Raw genomic sequence first — 9,733 nt, 5'->3', positions numbered from 1 at the left:
CCCCTACTGGGGATAGAGTCTGCAACCCAGGCATGTTCCCTTGACCAGAATCGAACCTGGGACCCTTCAGTCCCCAGGCTGATGCTCTATCCACTGAGCCACACCAGCTACGGCAAAATGCTCTTTTAATACTGTAGGATCTGACTCTACAACTACAAGGCAAAAAGTGTCAACATGGTGGCTTCTGTTCACCTTCACCATTATTTGGCAGAAACCCCCTGGAGAGAATGTGCATAGAACACCTATTTGTGCACTCTATTTTCCTTCATTAATATAATATCAGAGACACATTTTATTCCTGCCTGTTTGGCGCTGCATTGTGTCCTCCCAAATTCATGTTGACTTCATAACCCCCAGTACCAAAGAATGTGGCTCTAGTTGTAGATAATGTCTTTAAAGTGATGGTTCAGTTAAAATGAGGCCATTAAGATAGGCCATGATCCAAATTTAGTGGAGTCCTAATAAGAGTTTAGATCACCCAAGGAGACAGCAGGCATGCACTCACACAAGGGACAGCCATGAGAAGGGGGTAGCCATCTGCAATCAAGGAGAGAAGTCTCAGGGCAAGCCAAACCTACCAGCACCTTAACATTGGAATTCCAACCTACAGAACTGTGAGAAAATCAATTTCCATTGATTAAGCTATCAAGTCTGGGTATGTTGTTAGGGCAGCCTGAGATAACTAATACACTGCCCCAGACAGGGATTGTTTTTCTGGATTATCTGCCCTACCAAATTAATTACTAAGAGCATGTTCAACGCCCCCTATTATACCCCCTGGGATGAGGATGGGATTTCTGCATTATGGTTATGGGGTGTCCAAAACCATAACACTGGGCCCTGTATAAATTAGCTAGACAGCAATTATCAATGATGCAAGCTCACAAGGTGGAGGAGTGGGACACCACACAGCACACAGTGGCACTCGGTGTGTGTGTGGGGGGTTACATGAAGGAACGGTGAATGAGCAATTTCTGGGGGAGGCAGGCTGTGGGGTATCAAGAGGATGAGGTGACCTCTACTTCGCCTGCAGCATGTAATCAGATGATTTGCAAAGTCCACAGAATGGTAAAGAAAAGAAATCCACTACTTAAGAATAAGTAAGATCGAGGCTTTATCCCACCACAAAAATGGATTTGGTAGAGACTTTATCTGCAAGTGAAGAACATGGAGGAGAACTTGCAGTTAGGTCATTTGAGTCCCTGCTGGTTTCAAGGCATGTCAATGTAGCACATATTATTGGGCCTTAATATTGCACCATACACCACAGTGCAGTTAGCCATGCAAATATTTTCTCTCTCAACTCAGACAACTCACCTGAATGTCTGGCTTTTGCTCACCAGTCCCAAAGACTCATCTTCTCCACCATGTAGCCTAACTGAGAACAACATCTCAGAGGCTGACTTGCAGCATCCCCAAATTTAAACTAACATGACAGAGAATTTACACTTACTGATTTCACCTGGAACACCTCCCAAATCACCCACCCCTTTAAGTTACTATAAAGCATAGAAAGTATTTCAACATCTTCCTTATGTGATTGAAGGTCCTAGCTAGCAAAGTTTTATGGAGAGAGGCTGGTTCTTTATCTTACTGTCCCCAGTACTAACACAGGGCCTTCCAAAAGGCACATGCTCAATTACTTTTGGGGAATAGAGGAATACGGGTATAAGAGATATAATGTGCTAAGATTTACTATATACTTCATCCTTTAATAAGCTAAGCATATTTAGGTATAAAGCAATTAATTTTATAAAAGAAAAGATGGAAAAGAGGAAGGAGAATCAGAGTTGATGATAATTTTTTTTCTATTTTATTGTTCCAACAATTTTACTGTGGGATTCCATCCTATGTCCACTCAAGATTCTATCATGATGCTATATATTTTTTCATGACAAAAATTAATCCTCATATTTTACTAGTTGTGGAGAAAATAGTGGACCAGGTCATGGAACATTTCCTGCCTGTGGTACCAGTGCCAGCCCTGGCTGCCAATCTGGCTTTTACTTTTTCAATCTCATCTCTCAAAGCTTCTTCATATTGTAATGGGAAGGCACTTGGAACTTTATCACTGAACTTGGCCCAAAATTCCAGGATTTTCATCTTGGCTGTTTCTGTGTAAGCTTTGGGACCTCAGAAGAACTCGTAGCATGGAGGATCAGTGTTGGGCACCAGGCGGTACTCCAGGTACTCTAGCTGCACTGTATCTTTGGTGAAAAGTTTCCTAGGTTCCCCATAGATGTAGTGTTTCCTGCCAGGGTACACTCGCATGGCATTCAGGAATTCCCAGCTCTCTTCCTCACTGGCATAGTTGCCATTCATGAAGATCACACCAAAGATATTCATCAGGAGACCAGTCTTGGGTAACCCCATGCCAGAACGCACCTTCCCCTTATTGGGGAGTTTTAGTTTGCTGACAAGTTCACAGGGAGGTTTTGTTGAGTCCATTTCCTTCATGTCAACCACAAAGAGATCCTCAATACTGTCAGAGGCTTTCTTGAGGATCTCCACAAATTGTTGGCATTACTTTTGGTCAACAATGGTTAGCAGGTCTCCCTGCAGAATGGGCTGCTTCACTCTATACTTGTACAAGATAAAGTTCTTCAAGATAGCCACCTCCATAATTAGAGGGTCACAGCATGTGTTCTCTGGAGATAGAACCTCAGAGGAACATGAATGCTCCTCATCTTGGCTGTTCTCAGATATTGTGTGAAATGCACCTGAAGAGTAATAGAGGTTTTTTGAGCTCTCCAAGACGCCTGGGAAGCACCAGTTAGATCAGTAGCTGATGAGCGCTGAAGATTAAGCTCCAAACCAGAAGATGAGAATGAGGGGGGCATTTTTTTCTATTGTGGCAGCTGCCTCCAATATCCTGAGGCTCTGGGTTTACTCTTGGGAATCTTGTTGATTCTGATTGTTGCAGCACTTACTCTTGTGCCTCTGAGGCACGATGATTATGGTCAGAGAAAAAGGTCAGGAGGGTACTCAAAAGATAGGTAATGAGAGCTCCTGGAGAACGAAGGTCAAGAATGTATGTACAGCTTTGGCATAGGAGTGACACCTTGATTGGAAGGAAGGCAGCATTTGCAGTTCCCCTCAAGGGCACCTCTTTAAAAACCTTCATCCTGTGCTTTGGAAAAACATTAGGTTGCATCCTGCCAGTCCTGCCTCAGGCATACTGAGGTGAATGTAGGGGCTGGCAGTCTTTGAGTTTGAGGAGTCTGTTATTTCACATTCAAGAGCATCATTCAACTGGTGGCATGCCATGGGACCAAAAAGAATGAAGTGAATGGGGCCCTCAACTCATCAACTCAGTGCAGGTATTCCCCGTGTTGACGGTTCAGTGGCGGTTTTCTGTTCTGGTCGCTTTGGCTGTCCTCAGTCCTCACTAAAAGTCTTCATTTAGCTTCATATCTGGCCTTGTGTCCCCACCCCTTTAGCTAAATATTGGCTACACCTTCAAACTAAGGATTTCACCTCCAATAGACTAAATAAAAATAAGTGTTGGGGATCTTCAGTTTGCTAGCCCTGTCCTTGGTCTTCAAGTGCCGAAAGCCAGTGGGGAGTCAGATGAATTGTCATCCCTTCTACTTAGAGGCTTATGGACCCACAGGCCTTGCTTTGACCCAATGTTCTCATGTTCTATAATTCCTCCATCACCCTTGGGCCTGTCCCTCATATTAAGGCCAGGTCCACCCTGAGGGCCATGGGGAATATGAGGATCTCCTGGTCTGACCATACCTGTCCTTGGATTCTTGAGGCTGAGTAAGGAATTATTATTATGGTGTACTCACAGTTTGGGGGCTGTGGTTACCAGAGTACTCCTAGTATTTACCTTGGCCTCTGGAAAACTGGAAATATCCCCACTACTGGACTCAGGCCATACCCCTTAGACCAAGTCCCTCACCCCCCTTATGACACCATAGTAGGTGGTGATTATGTTACATCATGCCAACAATGCCCAGGTATCTCATGGCAATAACAAAGGTGGGGTAGTCTGGGGCCCTCACATTTCTGAAAGAAATGGATTCCTAAAATTCTCACTCAGGTTTCTCACCTTGACTGTTGGAAGATGCTTGGAAGTCCTTCCTTTACTTACCTGAGGACCCTACCCTCAGAGAAAGGCACTCACATCTTTAATACCATTCTTATGGAGTCAATCTAATGGCCTTGCCTAAGGAATCTCAGAGATGATCTCTTTGGCAGTCTCTGTGCCACCTCATGGTCTTAGGGTCTTTGTTCCCCAGAGCTGTAATTCATGGTTCTTCCCTTGTTTCCAGCAGGGCCTAGATTGCCTCCCTGTGCTCACCTAGGTCTCACAGCTGTAAGTCAATGCCCTCACCTCCTGAGAAGTCATGGAAGGAAAGGTCAGGGAATGCACATGAGGCTTTCCTGCTAGTGCCCATCCAGGGGTGACATCAGGATTCAGGGTCCATGGGCCCTGCATGTTCAGGGTAAGGGTGTGCCCTAAGTCCTCACTCAGGATCCTTCCCTTGTCTCCTGGTAGGCCCCTGGAACTCCTATTTCTTTCACCTTAACATCACCCATTTACACCTTATCTCTCATGTCCCTGAGAACCCTGAAAATTAGTGAGTGGATTCTCAATCTTACAGCTCTTCCTGGGCCTTCTGGGTCTGACTGGTGACACAAGGTAGTCTCTCTGTGTCTCCCCTGTCCTCCTTTATCTGAATCCTCCTCTTGACTCTTATCTATCCTGTCAAAAGCTTCCTTGGTAATGCCATATCCTTGAGAACTCTTGATTAATCTTCCTACTGTAAACATAGCAGAGGGTCTGTTGATGCAAGGAATCATGTGAGATGAGAATATGCAGCCAAAACAGAGAGCCCAGGACCAGTGATGTGCTATCGTTGAAAATACAACAGCCTCTTCCTTCCTTTCACTAGCCAGACTTAGCCTCTTATCTAATTTTGCTTCTAAGAGTTTTACTCTCTACGGTAGAGGGGCTGAGCCAAATGACTTTGTGATCTGAGCTTTTGTGGTTTACTGATATATCCTTTGTAGATTTTGATATTATTACTGAATATCATCATTTTCTGCCTTTATTCATATCTCTAATATATTTTGATAATTATCTTGCTTGTTGCTGGGGCTGTTTTTTCCAAATCAATATTTTGATTATGAAATTCTGCTTTCTGACACCTGAAATACATTTTTAAGCTGGAATCAGAAAAAAATGAATTAAGTGACATGAGGTATACCACAGACTTGGAAGATTGGCTTAGTATGTACTCTCGAGGAATTCATAGCGATGGTCAAGTCCTGCTCTGTCAGTTTTTGGCCTTGAATGTGAGATTATTCAAAGTTCTTTATGCACAAAATGATTCTGGTATTCATTCATGCAGGAGTGTGGACATTCATTTGTGATTAATATAAAACACCTGGTACAACATTAAGTGAATTTGGTGCTTTTAATGCATGGCAGTTATTAGTAAGATGATTTTGACCCTGAATAATAACCACTTATCCACAAATAATTTAATTCCGTGCTCTATTCCAGAACATACAACTTTATATAAGTTAGAAAACCATATCAGCCGAAATGTTGCTGAGCAAGTAGAAATAAATAGAAATTCCTAAATAGAGCATTTGTTATACAATTGGGTGTGGAGTTGTCTTCTCTAGCAAGAGGCACTCAAAGTTTATTATTCTCAAGGACCAACAACTTCTTTTCCAGGTGCCTTTTCATCCAAACCACCCTTCATTTTATTCATTTCACCACAACCAGAAATAGAGCCTGCCCTTACATTTTGCCAAGTTACACTCAAATATTCTAATTAAAGTGCTATTTTCATGGAGTGAGATCTGGCTCTTATAGTCCATGAAAAGAAGTACTTTCCTGTGGCTCCTTGGTAACTCACTTCAAGGGAGTACCACGTTTTTTCTCAGAAACACTCTGGATATTCTGTGCCCCAAAAACCTAGTTCATGCAGTGTGTTTACCTGCCCTGCAGCAAGCAGACTGAACCCCTTCCAGCCTGGCCCAATGTGGATATTTCCCTCAGGTTTTCCCACATCCAAAATAACTCTTAAGATCTGTTTTCCATTCCAGGCTAAGTCTCTCAACTCTAAGACCTATCACCTAAAGGTATGCCCCATACCCCCACTTCCTCATCTTCATCCAGCCCATCATGAAATCTGACTGAAAATTACCTGCCCCCCACACCCTGAGGAACTGGAGATTTCCAAGGCCCAACACTGCCTTGCTCACATGATGGGCAATAAATTGCTCTCTTCTACACCTCTTCAGTTTATTGTCATTATTTCTTACATTTTATGACACCATTTTCCTAATATGACCAACGCTGATGATAAACTCTAAATTTTATGGACAGTGGCTATTAGGCTTCTTTTTCTTACCATCACTAGTGCTATTAGACATTTCCAAAGAGCAGATGGTCTACTAATGACGCAGGAGAAAAGAAAAGACATGAGCAAGAATTCAAATTTATTAGGATTTATTTTCTCAAAAACTCTGAAGAGATAAGCAAATCCAGGTATATGCTATTTAATTTTATAAGAAAAGTACAAGAAGAATAATGCAAACTAAGAATTAATCAGCCTTTACTTTTGTTTCTCCATTTTGTTATCCCAAATATTTTCATATGCCCAGAAAAATCCTATTCCTGTGCCCTTGCACTGTAGGAAAAAGAACATATTGAAGGCATTTCAATCGGTTTGTAATAAACAAAACTCTTAATATTAAACCTCAACTTTAATAAATGTGACATCTATGACATTAAGAAACTTAGATTCTGAAGCAAATAAACCTTTACTTAGAAGGAACAACTTTTGAAAATACATACAACCCTAAAAATTAGTCATCTGCAGAAGAAAAAGAAACCCAACCGCATAAACGTTTTGTTCTCTCCTGAGCCCACTACTCTACTATTCAGAAGGGTGACTGCCCTCCTGAAACTTAACCCGAAAAGGCTGCCTCAGATCTTACTAAGTGTGGAGGAGCTGCTGGACTTCGCCTTGGAAGGAGCCCTGTGCTTGGTAAAAGAGCCAACCATGGCTGCGGCTCTCAACCATGCTTTCTCTTCCTCATCTCTCAAGGCCTCCTCATACAGGTTTGGGAAGGCAGAGGGAACCTTGTTGAAGATCCGGGCCAGCACCTCCAGCACTTTCATCTTGCTGATATCATTGTGTGCTCTTTGGCCCCACAGGAACACATAGCGGGGAGGATTACTGTCAGGAACCTGACGGCACTCAAGGTACTTCTGCTGAACCAGATCCTCGGTGATGAATTGCCTGGGCTCCCCGAAGATGACATGCTTCTTCCCAGGGTGGACCCCGAACACATCAAGGAACTTCCAGATCTCTTCTTCAGTGGCGAGGTTGCCCTTCATGAAGATCACGCCCAGGATCACCATCACAATTGGGGTCTTGGGCAAGACCTCATCACTGCTCAGGTCTCCCTCAATCGGGAGGCCCAGCTTGCTGAAAAAGGCATAGGTGTGGTTGTTGAGGTCGACTTCCTTGAACTCAAGGCCAAAGACCAGCTCCATGCGCTCAGAGGCTCTCCTCAGGATCTCAGGGAAGTGCTCCTTGTACTTCCTGTTGACAAACTCTAGCAGTGCGTTCTGAGTGATGGGCTCCTTCCTTTTCAGCTTCTCCAGCAGGAACTGCACCACCTTGCTCACCTCCCTGCTTAGAGGATCTTTGCGAGCCCGCAGAGCAGAAGGTGCTGCCTGGGAGGCACTTGCACTTTCCTCACCTTGGATCTTGACACTGGCATCAGATATTGGGCAAGAGACACCTGCCTCAGGAGTGCTAGTGGCTGCATCTCCCTGAGGCTCCTGGGATGGGCCAGGTGCAGGGGAGCTTGGGGAAGAATCATCATTGGGAGGAGAGGTGGGGGCCTCTTCAACCTCCCCTGCTGTGCCCTGAGTCTCACTCAGGGCCTGTCGGCGTTTTTCTCGTTTCTCTCGTCGGCGCTTGCTCTTCTTTCCCCGAGGCATGAGGACACTGGTCAGGGACAGCAGGCACCCTTGGGGCAGGAGAGAAGGTGATGCTGGCACCTGGAGGAGGGAGAGTGAGATGGCATGTGCACCCTCAGCAGGGACATTGCACCTGGGCTTTAACCCAGGCCGTGTCTGCAGGGTCTGAGGGCAGTTCTCCAGGGACCCACAGGGCTCCTGTTCTGCCCAGTCTCTGCCCTATGACCCTGCAGAGGAAGTTAGAGTGTGCCTTAGTCAGAGCCACAGAATCCTACCTGGGTGTTCCCTAGGTGACTACGGGGGCTGGCAGGGAGGATACGGGACCCTGGGTTGGGAAATGCTCTCAGTTCACATTCAGGATCAGGGGTCCTCAAACTTTTTAAACAGGGGGCCAGTTCACTGTCCCTCAGACTGTTGGAGGGCCGGACTATAGTTTTTAAAAAAAACTATGAACAAATTCCTATGCGCACTGCGGGCCCGGGACTAGTCAGCTGCTAAGCAGGACAGGCAGCGGCACCCAGCAGGCCGGATAAATGTCTTCCGCGGGCCGCATGTGGCCCTCGGGCTGTAGTTTGAGGACACCTATATCAGGATCATCAAGTTAATTGTTGGCAAGACCTGGGCACCACTACCTGCCCTTGCTCTGAAGGTGACACTCAAACCTCCATGACACAAGTTTGTGTTGAGATGCTGCTTCTGGCAGGGGCACCCAGAACTGACATCACTATGAGCCTTCTCTGTCCTCCATTTTTAGGGTCCTCAGTCCTCATTTACAATCCTCACCTGGTCTCCAAGTAGGGCATCAGAGCGCCAATTTCTGCTCTTAACTTTCCCTTCATCACCTGATCAGGGTGGATCATTTTTCAGTGCACATGCAATTTTCCTGCTTGGCACCTCAAGAGCTAGGGTCCTCTGTGTCTCTGCTTGTGGCCTATCTTCCACTGTGGTCAGTAGGTAGCCGGGAGCCAGAGGAGGAACTGAGTTTGACACAGTATAGCTGCATTTGCCTGTCTTCTCCCAAATGCAGGATGCACGCATCAAATGGAGGCCCCCTTGGGAGAGGTGCCCCAGGATCTCACATCAATCCTGTTTGCCCACTAGATGTGTATCTAGCAGGACTCCCTCAGCTGTATTGTGAATGTGCTTATCAAGCGAAAGTCTTACCCTTCCTGAACCCTGAACAGGAATTAAGAGGCACTTCTGCTGACAACTGCCTGGGCTTATTTGATTGGCAGTATTTAGGGATGCTGAGGTGTCCTCCATGTTAAGGGGTCCATGGTCCTAACACAGATCATGAGTTTTCCCAGGACATGGACATCCTCCCACTGCCAGAAACTCCCACCAAGAACCCCACCTCCCTCACTCTCCCTGAGATTTCCTAGGACCTGAACATCCTCCCTCTGCATACCCCTCCCACCAAGGTCCCCAAATCCCTTACCCTACCTGAGTCATCCCAGGATATGGACATCCTCCCTCTGCCAACCACTCCCACCAAGGACCGGCACCTTCCGCACTGTCCCTGAGTATTCCCAGGACCAGGATATCCTCTCTCTACTGAGATGCTGCCAGCCCCTCCAACCAAGGAACACACCTAACTCACTCTCCCTGAGTCTTCCCAGGACCTGGATATCCTCTCTCTACTGATATTTTGCCAGGCCATCCCACCAAGGCCCCCACCTCCCTCACTCTCCAAGAGCCTTCCCAGGACCTGGACTTCCTCCCTCTGCCAGCCCCTCCCACCAAAGCCCCACCTCCCTCATTCTCCCTGAGTCT

General features: G+C 45.9%; 1 protein-coding gene across 1 annotated transcript; it reads right to left on the bottom strand.

The window, feature by feature from the left end:
- Positions 1-6,955: 6,955 nt before the first annotated feature.
- On the bottom strand, positions 6,956-7,981 carry LOC308239527 (melanoma-associated antigen B4-like; the record flags this gene model as incomplete). The annotated part of the gene is made up of 1 exon (XM_080652310.1): positions 6,956-7,981. One exon carries the CDS (start codon positions 7,979-7,981, stop codon positions 6,956-6,958), a length of 1,026 nt encoding a protein of 341 aa, XP_080508436.1.
- Positions 7,982-9,733: the final 1,752 nt, after the last annotated feature.

The sequence above is a fragment of the Plecotus auritus genome (assembly GCF_963455305.1).
Source record: "Plecotus auritus genome assembly, chromosome: X".
NCBI classification, from domain to species: domain Eukaryota; kingdom Metazoa; phylum Chordata; class Mammalia; order Chiroptera; family Vespertilionidae; genus Plecotus; species Plecotus auritus.
Note: the sequence above shows the minus strand (reverse complement) of the source record. Positions and strands in the feature narration are given on the sequence as shown.